The 19,120-nt window shown below is 57.0% G+C and overlaps 2 protein-coding genes across 3 annotated transcripts; one reads left to right on the plus strand and one right to left on the minus strand.

The window, feature by feature from the left end:
• Positions 1–4,580: 4,580 nt before the first annotated feature.
• MYL2 (myosin light chain 2) lies at positions 4,581–7,766 on the plus strand. Of its 2 annotated transcripts, none has more exons than XM_038187703.2 (7): positions 4,581–4,701; positions 5,604–5,693; positions 5,852–5,927; positions 6,184–6,288; positions 6,858–6,933; positions 7,016–7,064; positions 7,494–7,766. In XM_038187703.2, exons 1-7 carry the CDS (start codon positions 4,699–4,701, stop codon positions 7,590–7,592), a joined length of 498 nt encoding a protein of 165 aa, XP_038043631.1. In that variant the 5' UTR covers positions 4,581–4,698; the 3' UTR covers positions 7,593–7,766. The 2 variants fall into 2 exon arrangements, with proteins under 2 accessions (XP_038043631.1, XP_038043632.1); XM_038187704.2 differs by having other exon boundaries at positions 4,684–4,701; positions 5,569–5,693.
• Positions 7,767–8,300: 534 nt separating this feature from the next.
• CCDC63 (coiled-coil domain containing 63) lies at positions 8,301–15,183 on the minus strand. The gene is made up of 12 exons (XM_072024431.1): positions 13,936–15,183; positions 13,638–13,726; positions 13,251–13,414; positions 12,920–13,109; positions 11,761–11,880; positions 11,128–11,309; positions 10,621–10,802; positions 10,151–10,371; positions 9,652–9,726; positions 9,158–9,350; positions 8,652–8,849; positions 8,301–8,459 (listed from the first exon to the last, which is right to left on the minus strand). Exons 2-12 carry the CDS (start codon positions 13,650–13,652, stop codon positions 8,344–8,346), a joined length of 1,656 nt encoding a protein of 551 aa, XP_071880532.1. The 5' UTR covers positions 13,653–13,726; positions 13,936–15,183; the 3' UTR covers positions 8,301–8,343.
• Between the last annotated feature and the right edge of the window lie 3,937 nt (positions 15,184–19,120).

Here is a 19,120-nt window from a genome sequence, read left to right on the forward strand (position 1 = left end):
GACCCGGCCCTGCTGCCCCCCTGCCTCTCCTGGCCCCCCCCCAGCCCGGGCAGCGCCGCGGGGCGCAGGTTAATAAATCAGTTTGTCTCCAGAACGGCTCGCTTTGTGCGCCTGACAATAGCCCGTTGTAAATGGCAGCCCCTCGCCTCCTCTTCTGAAAGGCTTTTAATTAAAATATGGCAGGAGATTTTCTGCGTACTTAAAAATAATAAAATAAAAAATATAAAAAAAAATGTTGGGTTTCAGCACGCTCCCATTTCAGGCGTTAATTTATTCTCGCCTTCCTGTCATTTGTGATCCCCCCGATAAGTCCTTTGTACGGCGATCCGGCCCCATCAGGCGATGGGGGCAGCGGGTGCTTCATCCCCAGGGTGGGCAGGGGGACGCGGGGACCTGCACCTAGCCAAACCAGTGCTCCCAGTGCCCCCAGTGCCACGTCAAATGATTTAAACTGTTGCTTGACGGCGTGGCGGCCCGCTGCTGGAGGTGATTCCCCCTGCTTCATGATCAGCTGCCCTCTCCCCACAGCCTGCCCCTCTCCTTCCCACCCCCTTTCTTCCCTACCTCCCCCCTTACTCCCCTCCCTGCCCTTCCCCTTACCCCTCTCCTCCTCATCCTCTCCTTGCCCCTCTCCCTTCCTCCCCTACATCCCGGCCCCTCTCCCTTCCTCCTCACCCTCTCCCTGCCCCTCTCCTCCTCCTTTTCCTGTCCCTCTCCCTTCCTCCCCCCATCTCCATCCCTCTCCCTTCCTCCCCCCTCTCCCTACCCCTCTCCTTTCCTCCTCACCCTCTCCCTGCCCCTCTCCTCCTCTCCCTCTCCCCATCCCTCTCCCTTCCTCCCCCCATCCCCATCCCTCTCCCTTCCTCCTACCGCCTCTCCCTGCCCCTCTCCTCTCCCTCTCCCCATCCCTCTCCCTCCCTCCCCCGTCCCTGCCCTCTCCCCGTCCCCTCCCCTCCCTCTCCCCGCAGCCCCCTCCCCGCTCCCGTTACACCGGCGACACCTGGCGGCCACCGCGCCCCGCAGCGCGGGCAGGGACCGGGACACGGGGAGGGGGACAAGGGGGGGGACACACGGGGGGGGAGGACAAACAGGGGACAGCGGGGGGGACACGGCTGCACAGATTGGGGGTGAGGAGAGACACAGGTAAAGGCTGAGGCTGTGACACCGCTGGGAACACGGGGGGCACGGGGATGGGGACATGGGGGGGACACCGGGGACACGGGGGGGGCACCGTGTGGCATGCACCGAGCTGTGCCCGGCCTCAGCCCTCGGTGTCACCGAAGCCCCCATGCCCTGACCCCTCTGCCGCAGCGGGGCCGGCCGCCTTTCAGCCAAGTCTCCTTATTTCCAGGCGCGTTCCCGCTACAATTAGCACATGCTCTTTAATTAATTTCCCTCTTTTATTGCTTCGCCCGAAATTATCTCGACCGTGGCGCCGTTCGGCGTGTGCGCGGCGTGTGGTGCTGCTATTTATGGCTTTCCCCTGCCCGTGCCACGGCTCTTGGGGCCGGGGCTGCTGCCTCCTCTTGGGGCCGCATCCTGCTCTCGGAGCGGGGCACGTCCCCAAAGAGGGCCAGCAGCAGCGTCCGCCCTTGGCCCCCGCACCTTTGGCTGCTTGGCCCTGCTCCAAAGGACGCAGGGAGGTGGCCAAGGGCATGGGGACACTTTGGGGCACACCAGCTTGGCTCTGTCACCAGCCAGAACCAGGACACACAGCCCATTCTCCCTGTCCCCTTTGGTGGCCACCACCATGCTGCAGCACTGGGCTGCACAAAACCCCATCTTTCTACCTTTAATAAGCTCTCCGCCTTTAAAAACAATCATTACCAATAAACAAATATGCCGGGCGGTGTATATAAGCATCAAATTAAGTAGCTACAAGCATTCGTTATATTTGATATAGCCTTGTTAACTGGAAAATCCTGGGTTTGGAATATGTATTGATTTCGGTGAGCATATATTATTTTACTGTAAGTACCAACAGCCATTGTAGTTAATATACAACAGTTTAATTTAAAATGCATTAGTTTAATAAAAATGCATAAAATAGAAGAGAATTGCATTAGCTTCAATGAAAAATTCAATTTCATAAATATTATCCAGTGTTAAAATGCATTGATTTCCCAGGAAAACGTATTGGTCAGAGGTAATTTACATTGGTTTGAATGGGAACGTACCGGTGTGTATACATATGTATTAGGTTAGTCAAATCTATCCGATGGCAGGAACAAAACAGCGCTTGGAGCAAAAGATAGCCACAAGGGAAGCGAGATGGCAGGGCATGGGCTGGCTCCGGGGTGCCCTCACCCTTTGGGCACCCCCAAATTGGCTCCCCCGGTGCCGAGGGCTCCCCGTTATCGGCCGCGGGCAGGACTTGGCCGGGGCGCAGGCACCCGTCTGGCTCAGGAGGAGCTCGCACCATGCGAGGAGCGGGGGTTAATCAAATCCTTTTGACTCCATTTTTTATCGAGCTCAAGAGGGGCCGTCCTATTAATTAGCAAGGCTTTTTCATGTAAAACACAGGCTCCTTTGCAGATAAGCAGGGACGATGCTTGATTTTGCCATGGCACAGATAGGTGCATTATTCCCCGACACCCATTCGCGGGCTGCAACCACTTTCCCATAGCTCTTTTGTTCGCTACAGAGCTCTGTATGTATAAATGCATGTACATATATATTTAAAAGACTAATTTTTTTCCTGGTAAATCCCCCAATACCCACAGCAGGGGAAGGAACAGAGGTGCCCAGAGCCGGCTCCATCCCCAGGCAGGACCCTGCTCCCTGCTGGAAGGGCAGGATGAGGCCCGTGCAGCGCAGAGGAGGACGCCTGGCAGCGAGAAGTGAGCAGCGGAGCAGATGCACCGTCTTACAAATCACGGCAGAAGCGTGCCCAGCCATCTGCACCCCGTCCCCAGCCAGGGTTTTTGTGCTGTGCTCAGCCCCTGTGCCTGCAGCATCCCTTCGAAGCCCCCTGCCACCCTTTGGTACCCCCCCAGCATGTCCCTTATGTGTCCCGATCGGGTCTGGCCTCTTCCAGGCTGGGCAGGCACAAAAGATGCTTCCCCCACACACCCCAAATACATTTTGGGATCTCTCCATGGCTCTGGGGCTGGATGGGGATGCCCCAGCAGGGATGCGGAGCAGGGGACAGGCAGCACCCAAGCGGTGCTGGAGGCTCCGCAGGCGAGCGGTCCCGTTACACCACTGCGCATCACTTCCCTGATGCTTATGGATTTTTCCTTAATGCCACAAATTAAGGTAATTGGGCTCGGCTGGCCGATGGATTCAGCTCAAGTTGGCAGGGGAGGGAGCGCCCGTGCCGGGATTGATCCCGCTCATCCCAGCTGTGCCTGCATGCCCTGGGCTGCTCCTCACCCAGCTCTGCCCCTCTCCGCTCTCTCCTCTGCCTTTTGGTTCAGACAGACCCCAAAATCCTGCCCTGAAATCCATCTCAGCCTCAGCTGAAGCCTCATCCAGCCCAGATGATCGCTGCTGGAGCGGATCGGAGGGGCGAGTGCCAGGGATCAGCGGCGGCATTCACACCCTCTGGGGAACAAGGGCAGCGTCTGGGCAGAGCCCACAGCTCTGGGATCCTCTTTCACAGTCCCTTTTGTTCCCAGCCGTGTCCCAGCCCTCCCACGAGGCTCAGCATGCCTAAAAATACCGAAGGCAAAACATCCCTGCCACCCGGCAAGGCCCCGAGCCACCAGCGGCTGGGACGGGGAAAGTTAATGGGTTGTGGGATCGGGGCTGAGCAAGTGTTTGGCTTCAGCAAGGGACAGGTGCCCTGGGGGGGGGGGACACAGCCAGGAGCCCTGCGCTCCTCCTGCCCGGCTCTGCGGGAGCTCAGCATCCTCCACCAGCCTCATCCTGACCCTTTTGGGATGGGAGCTGTGTCTCAGCTGGCAGGGTGATAGGGTCACAGGGTGACAGGGTGGCAGGGTGACAAGGTGGCAGGGTGGCAGGGATGGTCCCCTCCAGCTGGAGACATCGGGTGGCCCAGCAGCTGTTCTTGCTGCTTTTGGGCATCACAAATGATCGGGCCCCGTTGTTCCTTCTTTAGCTGCCAAGCAGGGTCGGGTTTTGCCATGCAGATGCATTAACGAGGCACGAAACCTCCAATTCTGGCAGAAATATCCCCATCCCCTGGGCATGGGGGGGCTGTAGCCAAGGTGGTCCTTCCAGCAAGGGGACCTCAGCAGCTTTCCACCCCAAAACAAATGTCCCTCGGAGGGAAGACACACCAACAGGGCACGGGAGCACAGCACTGAGCCTCGTTCCCCATGCCAAATCCCCCCCCAAAGAGCCCAGCAGAGGGGAAAAGCAGAGCCCCTGCCCTCCCCGAGTGACAAACACAAGTGGGACCGGTCCCCGTGTGAGCTCCAGTGGGTCAGCATCCCAGGATGGGAGCTGCTGGGGCCTCCCGGCACCCCGCTAACCTTGAGAGCCTCCGTGCCTCGCATGTCACGCCAGGCAGTGACAACAACAAGCTGCTATTCCAGATTAGAGAAGGAGGCAGAGAGAAAAAGTCAGCGACAAGAGGGTTGGGGGCGGCTGGTTTACCTATTACAGCCAAAAGTGGGCAGGGGGTTATTTTTAGCCCGGAGCGAGCCGTATTTATTGTTTCGGCCCTGGGGGGAGAGGAGGGACTGCCTCTGAGGTTCCTCCTGCGGCACCGCCAGCGCCCGAAGCGAAGCCATGGTGAGCTCCAAGCTGCGGCGGGCAGGGGCAGAAACCACGGTGTTGGCTCAGCACCGGGATGGCCCCAAGGGGCAGGGAGAGGTGGAGGCGGTGGGGATCCGAGGATCCTTTCTGCCCCGTCAAGGGGATGAGCATTGGCAGCATCCTGCGGGGATCAGCGGGGAGAGGAGAGGGATGAGGGGTGCTTCCCACATCAGCTGCAGCCAGCAGAGCTTTCTCACTGGGGCGGGCTCCTTTGGGGTGCAGCCGGCAGCTTTTCTCCTTCCCTTCCTCTAGGCAGCGAGGGAAAGGGCAGCTCTGCTCCCCGAATCCCTCCCGCTCTGTTCCCTCTTGGCAAAATCTCATTTGGGGAGGGGGAAAGCTGCAGGGAGGGGATGCTCGGCAGCAGGGTCGGGCAGGGAGCGACTCTGTCCTCATCTCCCTAAAAGACCAGCCAAGGTATTTCTGGTTGTCTCAAACCCCTGCAAAGGAGGAGGTTGATTTTTTAATAAGCAAACTTGTTAATGAGTGCTTTGTTCTTAATGAGAGGCCCAGAGCAGTCAGGAGACACCTAAAAATTACCGCATGCTCCTGACCCCGCACCTGGGCAGATCCCGGCCAGTTCACCCACCGCTGCCTTTCCTGGGAAAGCGATTTCCCAGCTCCTCTTTGCTCTGACCTATTTGGCAAAACTCATCAGGAAAGCAAAGAGGGAGTTGTACTTGGGGCAGGACTCTTACAGCTCTGCAGCGTCTCAGGGCCACCCAGCTCCTGAGCAATGCAGGGGGAAAACCACCGAGCACCCAGGGATTAAAGCCCGGAGCTACCGTGAAGGACTTGTGGCTAAGCACCGGGTAGTTTCAGGCTTTTATTCCACACCATAAAAAGGCAGCGAGTTCCTGAGACGTGCTTGAACCCCGCAGGCACCCAAGAAAGCCAAGAAGAGGATCGAGGGTGCTAATTCCAACGTCTTCTCCATGTTCGAGCAGGCCCAGATCCAGGAATTCAAAGAGGTAGGTGGATTTGGTGGAAGTGACCGAGAGGGTTTTGGCCAAGGTGTAGGGTGTGCGTGGCACCAGGGCTGCTGTGGGGAGCCATCACCCCAGGGGGCAGGGGACAGGATTGTTCCCTGGCTGGGTGATGACCCCCAGCCCTCCTCCTCTGCTCCCAGGCCTTCACCATCATGGACCAGAACCGGGACGGCTTCATCGACAAGGCGGATCTGAGAGACACGTTTGCTGCGCTCGGTGAGCCCCCTTTAGGAACATCCCCTCCCCAGCAGCTCTGACGGGAGACCTGCGAAGTGAGAAACCAGCCGGGAGCCCCCATTCAGCCCCCATTAACTGAGAGAACCAGGGTCAGCAGGGCCAGGAGGACCCATAGCACAGATGGCTTTGGCCAAAAACATCTGATCCGTGGGGCAGTGGGGCAGGGGAATGCCCCGCTTTTTCCCCTAGAAAAAGTCTCCCGTGGGTGTCCTTCACCAGCACCGCTCTCCCCTAGGGCGCCTGAATGTGAAAAACGAGGAGATCGACGAGATGATAAAGGAGGCGCCCGGCCCCATCAACTTCACCGTGTTCCTCACCATGTTCGGGGAGAAACTCAAGGGTGAGAGGGTGCCCAGGGAGCCGGGGGTGGGCTCACACTCAATGTCCTGTCCCACCTGGCACTCTCCGTGCCTCAGTTTCCCCATCCATTTACACCAAGAACACAGCTGTGATGTCCTTGTCCCTACAGAAAGAGGGGACAGGTCCTGCAGCACCAAAGGTGGCACCAACGGCCCCTTCCCGGCTGCAGCCCCTATCATTTACACCAGCTGAGGCATGCAGCCTTCCCCCAGATCTCCTGGAGGCTCCGCGGCCCCAAGGGCCTCCTCCTGGAGCTCTATAAATACACCCAAAAGATTAGATAAGCGCCGGATGCTGGGGCGGAGGCGACGCAGCCTGCTTGGTGGGCACACCGTGACCACGCATCTGTCTGCTCCTCCCCGTGTCAGGGGATCCTGGCCAACACAAGAGGGCTGGAGGGATTTAGGGGGGCACAGGGATGTCAGCTTTCCAGCAGAGCCCCCCCGGTTCCCAAATCCCACAGCGTTTCCCAGGGGAAAGCAGGGATTTGGGAAGCAGGAGACTCCACTTGGCTGCTTCTTCCAATGGTCACGGCCGTGTCACCCTCAGGTGCCGACCCGGAGGAGACGATCCTGAACGCATTCAAGGTGTTTGATCCGGAGGGCAAAGGGCTGAAATCCGCCTAGTGAGTGCAGGGGTGCTCAGGGGGGGGATGGAGGGCTCACCCCGAAACCTGCCCGGTGCTCACCTCGACCTCTTGTTTGCAGCATCAAAGAAATGCTGATGACGCAGGGCGAGAGGTTTTCCCAGGAAGAGGTACGTGTCCCTGCCACCCCTCCGCCAGCCCCACACACCAAAAAATCCCTGCCTGTGCCCAGGGGGTTGAATTGAGCTGTTTTGGTGCTGGGTCCTTTTCCCTTTCCCTGCCGGGTCCCACTGCCCAATTCGGGATCTGCTCACACCTCAGTTTCCCGTGTGAGAGGTACACGGCTGAAGGGCAGGGCAGGCAAAGTCAAATTTCCACGAAATCCCATTAAAGCAAGCAATAACGTCCTGCCAGAAGCCACCTCTCACCCCACAGCAGGGCACGAGAGAGCTGGGGCTTCTTTGCCCCTCTCATCCCCTTGGTCAGCACAGCTGTGGGATGGGACCGGTCCTGAAGCCACACCACAGCTTGTGCAAACCACCAGCCCCATCCACAAACCCCTCCCGTGTCGCCTCTCCACCCTGTTTTTTTCTTGGCAGGTTGACCAAATGTTCGCTGCCTTCCCTCCAGACGTCTCTGGCAACCTCGATTACAAAAACCTCGTCCATGTCATTACACACGGGGAGGAGAAGGACTAAGCCGTGCTTGTGCCCAGTGCTGGGGTCAGCTCTGTGGGATCACCTCTCTCCTGGTCACACCGGGGGTCCCTTCGCCCCTCTCCCTGCTCCTCTCCATGACGGAGATTTGTTCATCGTGGGGAAAAGAGCGCTGAACAGCACCCACAATAAAGTGCGTTTTGGGGTTTGCCTGGATGTACGGTGTGTCTGTCATTGAATCCAACTCCTGGCTCCACACGGGACCACCCAAAAATCAGCCCACGTGTCTGAGAGCGTTGTCCAAACACTTCTTGAACCTGGGGAGCCTGTCCCAGCACCCGACCACCCTCTTGCTGAAGAACCTTCTCCTAAGATCCACCCTGCCCCTGCCCCTCACAGCTTCACGCCATTCCCTTAGGTCCCATCGCTGGTCACCAGAGATGTCCCTCACCTCCTTCCTAGGAGCCACAGGGTGACCCAGAACCCCCCCATGACCGAACCATTTTGGGTTTTGCAGTGAGGAGAACCAGACCCAGCCTCTGCTCCCCCTCAGCACACGCTGCCCGCCCTGCCCCGATGCTGCCAGAGCTGTGGGCTGCAGCACAGCAGCTGCTCCCACCCCCAGCCGCGGGTGAAACCGTGCTGAAATATCACCCGCAGAGCTTTGGGAGCCCGCGGGAGGCTTTGGGTTCCTTCCAGAGGGGACGGCAGCCATTGCTGGGACAAAACAGACACTGCACAGACACAGAGTTTGGGGACAAGACTCTTTATTTACTCCAGCACCACCGGGATCTCACGCCTGGAGGTCATTTCTCGCCCTCTTTCCCGTGCTGCTGGCACTGCCCCGCTCCCTCTCGCAGCTCTGGAGAACCAGCTCGCGCAGCCGCGCGTGGTCCAGCGGCGCCTCAACTGCCAGAGAAAATGGCCGCCCTCCTCACGCACCGCCCCACGGCGCTTATATACCTGCCGGGGCGGGGCAGGCCGGCCGCGATTGGTCGGGCGGCAGAGGCGCCAGCTGGGATTGGCTGGGCCGCCAGGAGGATGTCACGGATTGGCTGACGGCACGGCCGTAGTCCCTCCTCCCCCACCCCTCACACTCACAGGCGTCTGTGGCGTCGGCGGCGCCCTCCATGGTGGGGGGCTGCGGGCAGATGCGGGCTGGGTCCATGCCCTGCAGCAGCTCGGTGCCGCCCAGCAGCGGGTTGGTGAAGGTCTGGGACGTCAGCGAGCCGTCAGCCTCCAGATAGAGCAGGATGGACTCCTTTAGCAGGAGCTCATTGGTCTTCTTCTCCACAAGAGCTGGGAGGGTGTACAGGGAGATGAAGGAGAGCGCCAAGAAATGGGGTTCCCTCAGGTGGTGTCATCAGATCCCAAGGCTGGATCCCATCCCCAGAGTCAAGACAAGGGCTTGGGGACCCCTGGCTGCCTTTATGCAGCCAGGCTGGCTCCTGAATTGGCAGGGAATTTGACATCCCAAATTCACACTCAGCAGGGGACACGCACACGTGATAGGTCGGGGGGGAAAAAAACAGCTGAAAATTTTAAAAAATTCAAGGAAAAGTGGACATACAAGGCACACACTGCATGGCGGGGCAGTCCCAACCCACCGAAAAACTGCATCAGGTTCAGGTCCGTGATCTGCCCGTTATCGCCGAGCTGCTCCTTGATCTTTGTGTCATCGCAGTCGATTTCTTTGAACAGGACCTCCATGGCAGATTTGAGCTGGCCCAGGACCTTGCTGCTCTCCTTGCATCTCTCTTCGTACTCGTTGGCTTTCTCAGTCGTTTGGCTCAGCTTGTCCTACCAGCACAGGCTCTGCTAGGTGTCATGAGAGCCCCCTCCTCTCTCCCACCACCCCAGACACTGGAGGGGCTGTGGGATGCTCCATTGCTGTAGGGGAAAGGCCCCATGAAGGGGATCCCAAGCTCCCTATGCAACACAAATGAGTCCCCAATCTTTGGAAGACCAGGTCTGACCGGAGCCATTTTCTCCCCATGCCTCTCCAGCCATTTCCAAGAGCAGCATTGACAGGACCAGTCCCCCTAGGCCATGTGCCAGGACAGCCTGCTGTCCTCACAGGGGCAAAACCCAACCGTCCTACCTCCAGCTCCTTCAGGACATGAAGGCTGCTGCTCTCTGCAGCGTCCTGGTCGGTTGTGAAGAGCGTGATTTCGTCCTGTAGAAACACAAGCACACGGAGAGGGTAGAGTTAGTGGCCGACTGCCCAACAGAGGTGCACAACAGGGACTGGAGACCATCCTGTGCCCTGGGAGCAGGGACATCCCACAACAGGCAGAATTTCTTGTTCCAGCCAGCCCTGCACACAGGCAAGGCGGCTCTTGGCTCTCCTGGAGCTCTTTCCTTTTGCAATATTTTTGCTGGGTGCACGGTGGCAGCATTGAGACAGTTTTAGCTCTGAGCAGGCAGCTTTCTGCCTGCTGGAGTTGTATTTTTGGCTGCCCTTTGCTTTCTCCTGAGCACACCCGCGTGAGCCAGGCCCTGGTGTGGTGCTGGACAAGTAGAGGATGACAAAACCAACCCCAGCCCCAAGTGTTTTCCGAAGCAGGCATGAAGGGCCTCGGAGCAGGACTGGAACAGACCTGCAGGTCCTTGATCCTCTGCTGCAGCTTCTCCATCTCGTTGTTCAGCTCGGTGGCGTAGCTGAAGTAGGCAAAGTTCTTCCCTTCCTTTTCAGTGAACCCGTTCACCAGCTGGTCGATGTCCCCGTTCTCTGCCAGCTCCAGCAGCCGCTTGTAAGCCACCTCCCGGCTCTCGAAGCTCTCTCCTTGCCTCTTCTTTGCCTTCTGGGCTGCCTTCAAGGCTGAGGAGGAGACAGAGAAGCCGAGCCATGCATGACCCCACCAGCAGGGTTTTTGCCTATGAGTTTCATCCTTTTTACCTCGTTTGGGGCTGGGAGCATTCCCCAGAGCTTCCCTGCCCTGAGGATGGTGAAGAAGGAGGGGAGATGCCTTTGGGCTGCAGTGCTACGAGCTGCTGCAAGCAGCCCCCTTCCACCCTGCAGACCCCTGGTTTGTGGTTTCAGTCACGGGTGGCTTCTCTCCTGTGCTACCTTCTTTCTTTTTGGCCTCTTCCTCCAGTTCAGAGCGATCCGTGAATTTGGCAAGCACGAAGGTCTTCAGCTTGTTCTCCTGGTCGCGGATGCGCTCCCGCTCCTGCATCTCGATGTTGTACTGGACGGTGTCTTTGCTGTGCCGTTCGTTCATGGCTGAAATCCTCGCCAGAGCCTCCACCCTGCACGTGGAGAGCAGCAAGTTACACCCTGAACAGGTGGAAATCACCTGTAAAAGCAGGGGTACAAGGATTTGTATTCCTGACCCAACTTATTGCAGCCGGGTCACTCAGACCGCAGCTGATCGACCTCTGGTTCCCAAGCAGCGGCAGTGCCCCCATCCCAAAAAATGCCTGGGGTAGATGGAATAAACGACACCCTGCCAGTAACAATCTCCCTTCACAGAGACCCCTATCCCTTAGACAGCTCCAAATCCTAGAGAAGAGCAGCTGTAACCCATCTCCCTTCCCCCTGACACCAGTCACAGAAATTGCCCTGGCCGCGCACCGCTGCTCGTATGCCTGCGTGGACTGCTCCACGGCAGCGTCCATCCTGTTCTTCTGCTGGTCCAGATGCTTACGGAGCTTGGCGTAGAAGTTGTCCAGGATGGCCTTCTGGATCCGAAGGTTTTCGATCTCTTCTCGGAGCCTGTTATTGACAGTCAGGATGGTGTCAAAACGGACGGTGACCTGGGGAGAGGGAAGAAAAAGGTTTGCGACTGGCGCAGGGCTGGGTCTGTGCTGAAAGACCTTGACCAGGGCTAGGACAGACAGGGCACAAGAGATCTGAAGCAGGCCCTGCATTGTTCTCCTCCCAGGGATGATCTCAGCAGAGAGCTGGAGCTGGCATTGTCCAAGGCAAAGTGGCTCCGGGCAGCTCGGTTTTATCACTAAACAGGTGCAGACCTTTGGGCTTCTTGGCTGGGAACACGTGCTACATTTGGGTCACCGAGCTTGAAGGAGCCTTTGAGATATTCTGGGATTATTCAGGCCAGGGGAAGGAGCCGAGTCCTTCGTACAGTTTGTGTGAACCAAATGCATCTGTACCATTACCCTTCATCCTGATCAAGAAGCTTTTTGCACGCAGGCCCCAGCACAGCCCCACATGTCATGTCCAAAGCTTTGCACGATGTTTGCTTACGTTGTTCAGACGCATCTCCAGGGTCTGAATCTGGTTTTGCAGCCACTTGCTACTGTTTGCTTGCTTCACCTTCGTTGCTATCACGTTTTGCCTCACAATCTTTTTTTGCAGCTCCAGGATCTGCACACACAGAGAGAAAATAAATCCATAATCTCCACCCCTGCATTCTGGATTCTTGTCAGGACGCTCAGCCAAAGAAAATACCCTCTGCTGACCTGAGCTACAGCAACCATGTCATTAATGAGCTCACAGCATCTCCAGTCCCAAAGGATCCCACTCTGCACATGCAGAAACACAGACTGTGACGAGGAACCACTTTATTCTCATGTCACCAAGGAAATGAAGCTGCCTCCGGAGGGAAATTCAGCGGGTGCTGAACAAGGCACAGCAACACCCCTGGCAGGGTGGAAGAGGCAACGAGGAGAGATTTTTGGTAGTGGTTCCCTTGCTGGCCACACAGCGATCTGTGCAGTCCTCCCTGGGAAGGAGCGGAGGAAAATGTTTGCCAGAACTGGAGAGCTGCCAGCGGAAATAAATCCCCACGGCGAACGAAGGAGCTGGAGAACAATGAAGCCGGGGGCAGGTGGGAGAGCTGTGACTCAGCCACGAAATCCTGAAGTCCCGAACTGAAAGCTAACCCCGTTGTGGAAAGCTCTGCAGCATCTCCAGCAGCTCTAAATCTGCTTCCCTGGCTTCTGCCATGGGGAACATCCTCGGGGCAGGGGGCTGCAGCAACCTGTCACTTCTGTAGCACTGCGTTTTCCCTTGCCCCCCACCCAGTGTTGACCAAACCAAAGCAGGCTGTGCTTTGGAGAAGCTGTAGGGCTTCCCAGATTTTGCTCAACCAACCCTTCCATTTTTTTTGCCTCTTTTTCAGGGTCAGAAGAAGTCAAGGGGAAAGCACAGGGGTGTTGTGTGACCATCAGAGGGGAGCTGCAGACACCGGAGGGACAACAAGGACAGGAGCTGGACCTCAGCCTCCCACCAGTGCTGCTGACTCGAACGGGAGCCTGGCTGTATCCACTCGTCTCCTTTGCTCAGGGGCAGCTTTATATTCCAGGGCCTGAATTAAATGCTTTGTACACACTGGAGTAAATTCATTCCAGGGCTCTGCTCCGCTGTATCGTGCTCGGCCAGGGAGCCATCCAGACGCTCTTACCTGGCTGTCCTGCTCAGCTAGCAGGGCTTTTCTGTCTCTGATCAGGCAGTCGTACTGCTCCTTGGTCTGCAAGAGGCACTTGAGCTCCGTCCGATTTCTGTTATCCTGCATCACGTTTCTCAGGGAGTTGATCTGGCTCAGTATTAGCGACATCCCTCTGTGTTCTTCCTTCAGCGACTCTATTTCTTTCCTGCAGAAAAAGGGCGACAAAAGGCATGAAGCAGGTCCCTCCTGCAGTGCTGGGGCAGGTCCTCACCCCTCTCAGCCTAGCACCGGGGCCTCCCAGAGATCTCAGCATGAACCCCACAGAGCCCGGTGGGGTTGTGCTCACTCCTGGGCATGTATTTGCTGCCTCATGTTGGCACCGAAACATTTCCTCTTCTCCGCTGAGATCCGAAACTGCTTCTGCAGTCTGCCGAACTCTGCCTCGACGCGACATTCCCTCTCCTTCACGGTGAAGTCCGAGAGCGTGCGCCTCAACCCGGACCCCCTCAGCTGTTACGGAAAAAGAAAAAATAAAAATAAAATAAAAAAATAAATCTTGGCCACTGCAGCTTGTCTGGACACAGATTAATGCCACCACACCTCCAGCGGTGTGGCACACCCCTGCTGTTTCCTCCCTAATGTATTCGTTGCCACCCAGAGCCCTGAGCCAGGCGGGCTGTGTGAGTATTTCTGATCGTCTTCAGGGCTAAGTCCACTGTGCTTCGGTTTTTACCTTTGAGCTCTTCATTTTTCCCGTCTAACTCCACTGTTCACCCTGCAGATTCCTTGGCATGGGACGAGGGAGCCTTCCTGGGGACCAGCCTGGTTTCAAAGGGGGGAAATGAAATCTGGGGACAGGGACGGTTAGGGTTAGGGTTAGGGTTAGGGTTAGGGTTAGGGTTAGGGTTAGGGCTGCAGTAAAAGAGGGCACAAGGGCTGATCCTGCATCCCTCACCCCCCAGCTGTGCCAGACACCCATGGGTGCTCCCCTGTGTCCCCCTGATGCTGCACCCGGAGCGGTCGCTGCTCACCGTGCCGCAGGGCTCTGCGGTTCCTCTCCGGGGCTAAGACAACATTTGGGGTTTTCCTGGGGAAAATCCCTCGCTCCCAGTGGGAAGGATGAGACCCAGCACGGAGCGGGGAGGGCCAGCAGCAGGTCCTGGGCCTCCTGGAACCGGTGCTGGCCCGGTTGCCGCGGCGGCATCGCCGTACCGGAGTGTGGCTGGGGACCGCATGGGGACCCCAGCAAGGTGGATGGTTTGGAAACCATCCCTGAAAGCAGCCCTGAGGCATGTGCTCTGATGTCTTCCTGATGATATGACCACAGCAGGCTGAAACCTTCCTTTACCTGTTCTGTTTCCCTCTGCAGCATTTGATTTTATCCCATAACCTGGGACTTTGAAGCCTTTTGCTCGGACCAGAGAGCAGCACCTGGAGCCTGGCCATCCCCAGCAGTTCCCTGGGCTTTCCTCCTGATTTTGTTTTCCTATTTTGCTTGGAGAGGCAGCAGCCACCACCTCACCAAGGCAGAGGTACCCCTTGCCAAAAGAGCCCAACAAATCCCACTGCCAACACACCTGGGGAAGGACCCTGGGGACACAGCCTTGGGGACAGCCCATGCAGGGGACAAATTCAGTATTCACGCCTCTCCCTTCCATGCAGGGAAGCACACAGCCTGACTCACAAGAGCCATAAAAATCCCTTCCCTATAAGCTGGAGAGCGTGGTCAGCTCCTTCCCAGGGCAGTTGGGTTGCTTGGGGAGGCTCAGGTCCCCGGGCAGCAGCATGAGATGGCACCGGAGGCTGCAGCCGGGCATTTCTGCCCTTCATCCCGAAAAATTTGATAAGCTAATGAGCCAGCCACCACGTTCTGGGCTAATTCACAGGCAGGTAGGTTCTGAGGATGTGTTAACTGGAAATTATTTTTACAGAAGAGAGCAAAATGTAACAAAATGGACCACGCAGTCCTGCAGCTCCCTTCTCTCCAGCTGGCTTCCCTTCACCCTCAGCAGAGCCAAACCTCTGGTTCAGCACAAAGGCAGAGCTGCAGGGGTAGGCACAATTTTCCCAGAAACAACACCTCCGAGTGCCTCAAAAGCTGTCCTAGAGAGCCTGGTTTCCCTTGGCGTGGCCTTGTTCAGCCTCAAAACACGGCCCCAAAATATCATCCATCCTCGTGGTCCTTCTCGATGGACCAATTCTCAGTTGTTTAGCCACGAGCGAGTCAGTAAATTAAACTACCGAGGAGGAATCTAATTTGGTAGAGTCTGTATCTGTCACACTGCTTGCAGAAGTGTTCATTTTCCTAAAGGGAACTGTTTTCACCCAAACAATGCTCGCTGTCAGACTCCTCTGAAGGAGCGTGACTTCGTTGTCTGGCCGGACCTCCAGGCTGTGGCTGAGAGGAATGATAATTAGAGCAGGACGAGATCATCCATAGCTTCTGAACTCAACGAACCTCTGTCTTCTGGAAGAAGCCAAAGAAAAGTAACTTTTGGAGCAATTTTCCTTTTAACCCACCTTCCCTGACTTAATCGTTGCATTTAGCATTAACTGACGTGGAGAAATTATTCCTTCAGCTGCAGATTTGGTGTCTCATTAAGCCTGCTGGAGCTGTTTCTGGGGCCGTATTCTCACCTGTGCAGCCAGCGTGAATCCTTCCTGATTTCGGTGATATTTACACAGATTTCCCCATTTCACACGGTCCAGGGAAATGGGGGCTGTGGGGGCTGCCAGGCCGGGCTGGTTCTGGTCTGAGCCCACCTGCCTGCGGGCGGCCCTACAAGGCCAGGGAAAATCTGTGGGGTGAGCTGCAGAATCAGGCCCGTATTTTCATGCAAATGTAATATATTCGTGTTACTTAATCCCTATTTATAACAAATCCCGAACTTAATTCCACTTAACCCATCTTCAGTGTTTGACACATGAGATCTGTGAGTCAGAGGGTTATATATGGAACTGTCAAAACCTTCTTATCCCCCCCCCCCCCCCCAAAAAAAAAAAAAGCCTGTATTAAATCATAAACTCCCAGCAGCAGCACTGGGAGGACCAGGAGGATGCTGGCATTGCTAAGGCAGCGCAGGATCTCGGCCTGAAGCCCCATGACAAAACCAGGCTGAACAAGTCCCGAATTCATTCGCACAAGGTCCGTTCCTGCCCAAATGTCACGTAGGTAGCAGGACGGGAGGGAGATGTCCCTGCGCGGGCACACGGTCCCAGGTTTGGAGAGGAATTGGTGTGAAGCGAGGGGAGAGGAGGCTGCACAGCTGGCATCCCTCTCTGCTTGGAGGAAACGGTCACCAGCATTTCCTGCAGATGGGCTTCTTCTGAAGTGCTGACACCAGGCGAAACGCGGCTCCCAGCAGCGAGCCGACTCCCTCGTGACATCCCTCCGTGCTCTTATAGGGTGATTTTAGGAGCGATTTCCCCACGACTTGACTTTGGAAAAGCAAAGCTCTCTCCCCCCGCAGGCTCAGCCCCTCCACGAAGCCTAACAGCAGGGATTTGCTTTCGGCGGCCGTGCTGAATCACAGATGGCTCCGGCTGCAGGGGCTGCTGAGCCAAATTGCTGCGCAGGGGCTGCTGCCGCAGGTGGGCAAACACGGAATAAAACCAGCTGCGGACACGCTGCCTGAGCCACCTCTGAGAGCCATGAAAGCCCTCGGAAAATTTCACTGCCCTTGGGTCAAACCGGCAGCACAGCAAGCGCCCAAATGCTGCGGGAAATTTTAGGTGCAGCAATGGGAGAGGAGAGGCATCAGGGGGCCAAGGATGGTTTGCAGACGCTGCTGTCACTTGGGATCCCACCTGCCCAGGCCGGTGGGACATTTGGCTACGGCAAACCCTCAGCCTCATAAATTCCCCCCGTGACCTCGCAGGTCTCCCCAGAGAAGTCCATCAGCAGATTTGGAAATCCTCGATGCCAGACCCAGCTGGAGAGCACCAGGAAGATGGGCAGGACATCGCTGCGGGGTCCGAAAGGGAAGCCCCTTCCCTGCCCAGCCCCGTGGCTCTGTGTCAGCTCAGGGCCGAGCCGGGCAGCCTGGGAGCAGGCAGGGGGTACAGCCTGGTTTAGAAGAGCTATTTCCAATTAATCACTGCTGATTACCATCCCGTGCAGTGCTCCGGATCAGGACTAAGAACACGTTATTAGTTGAGCGTGCTCTGGAAGTGGCTTAAGGCGACTGAGGATTGGCCTATATAAGATCACTCAGGGAAACTATTTTGAATTAACATTTAAAGGCAATTAATTAAACTGCTGCTTGGGTGTTCCGCACCATCTGCGTTCGGTTTCTCTTATTTTATTGTATTGTATTTTCAAAATCAAATGACGACTGCTCCATTGCTGGGTAGGGCATGGGCATGGGAGGAAAGGATCTTGGGGGACCCCCAAACCCCAGGAAAAGCAGGACACCGGGGTGAACCTGCCTGGAGGAACCACAGCCCTGCTGCTGCCTGGCATGTTTTTTTGGGACAGTCCCAGACCTTTTTGTCTCCCAGACCTTGGATTTACAGGAGAGGTTTGAGCACCCCAGGGTGCTCCAACAGCACCCGCAGCACTGGGAAAGAAACTGAGTGCACTGACTGCTCTCCTTCTGGCTCGGTGATGTTAAAGCCCGTGTAAATAGGTGGCAGCATGAGGCATTAGCGTGGCCAAAAGGTGGCAAATGACAGCCACGGATTATTAGGGCTGCCCCTGCTCAAGCATGGCACGGTGGCTGCGTGGCAGGAGCAGAAAACCACGGCAGGGGCAGCTGCAGGTCGGTGCTGGGGCCAGGCAGGGCTCCTTCAGCACGAGCCTGGCTGGAGAGAAACCATCCCGGCAGAGCCTCCTGCAGCCTTCTGCTTTGATTTAGGACGTGTCTCCCAGTAATTACCCTGCCTCGGCCCTGCCATTTTTCCGAGGCGATATTTCAGAGCAGGGCACGCTGAGAATAGCCGCTTCCCCAGCCTGCCGCCGGCACCTCAGCCCTTCCCCGAAGGAGGAACAGATTGTTCTGAACAGTCTGGTCCATTTGCCATTTATACGAGCTGGCTGGGCTTGCTGTTTATTGCCGCTCACTCAGCAGCTGAGCTTTTGCAAGACGGGAGCCGGCGGCTGCCTCCCCTCCTGCCAGCCCTCGCTCCGTGCCCCCTGTCGCAAGCCCGAGGCTTTTTGAGGGACATGGGCTGGTTTTGGGAACAGGCGGTTGTTACTTAAGAGCTGGTCTAAATTAAAGCTTTATTAAGCAAATCCCAAGGGGTCGGGTTGAATATTTCTCTTAGTGCAAGTCTGGAGGGGCTCCCAAGGAAACGCAGAGGTGATGCTAATGGGAGTGGGGTTACGAGGAGCCCGGCTGGGTTCTGCTCTGTTAGCTCACATCCATGGGGCTGGTTGAGAAGGAACCTGCACAGCTTGGGGTCGGGTTGGAAGACAGGGATGGTTTTTCATCCTGTTGCTGTCAGGTTGGAAGACAGAGCCGGTTTCTCACCCTGCTGCTGACAGGGACCTGCCCACGCCTGGGCTGGGTGTGTGGGACCGTCCAGCCCCGTGTGCTCCCTGCTTTCACAGCAGCCCCTTCCCCAGGAGGGACAGCAGGGGTGGCACGGCCAGGGAGGGCTGTGCTGGCCAGGGCACAGGGACACGGGGATGCAGGGACACAGGGACACAGGGACAGAAGGACACATTCACCCCAAGCCTGCTCGGGTGGGAGGAGAGGAGCAGGAGGCAGCAGAGCTGCACCAGTTGCTTGGCAACTCCCCTGCAGATCCATCCTGCCAAAAAACCCTTTTTTTCCATCACCGATGCCCCATCCTTCAGCCGTCCTTCCAGCTGCACCCGGCTTCCTCGAGCCTCCAAAGTTCCTGGTTAAACCTGGCCTGAAAATCCAGCTCGCTCTGCTGGCACTGCCCAGCACCTGCAGTCTTTGAGGGAAGTCTCCATCACCAGGCTTCTCCTTCTCCATGTCTGTGCTACCACTTTCCAAAAAGCCTCCGTGCTCCATCAGTGGCCACGTGGCTCCATCAAGGGCTGAGAACAAGGGAGAAATGGCAACAGGACAAATGCAGCCCTCAGAAATAGGGGTGTGCAGCATTTCACCGCCCCCCTCCTGACCCAAGAGGTGCTGATGCTGGCTCAGGACCTGCCCGCCCTGACGCTGGATTTGGGGCTGCTGCAGGGGGTGCTGGTGTGGAACTGGGGGACCAGGATTTGTTCCTGCTTCACGGGTTTTATCA

Source organism: Anas platyrhynchos, chromosome 16 (assembly GCF_047663525.1).
Source record: "Anas platyrhynchos isolate ZD024472 breed Pekin duck chromosome 16, IASCAAS_PekinDuck_T2T, whole genome shotgun sequence".
Taxonomy (NCBI): domain Eukaryota; kingdom Metazoa; phylum Chordata; class Aves; order Anseriformes; family Anatidae; genus Anas; species Anas platyrhynchos.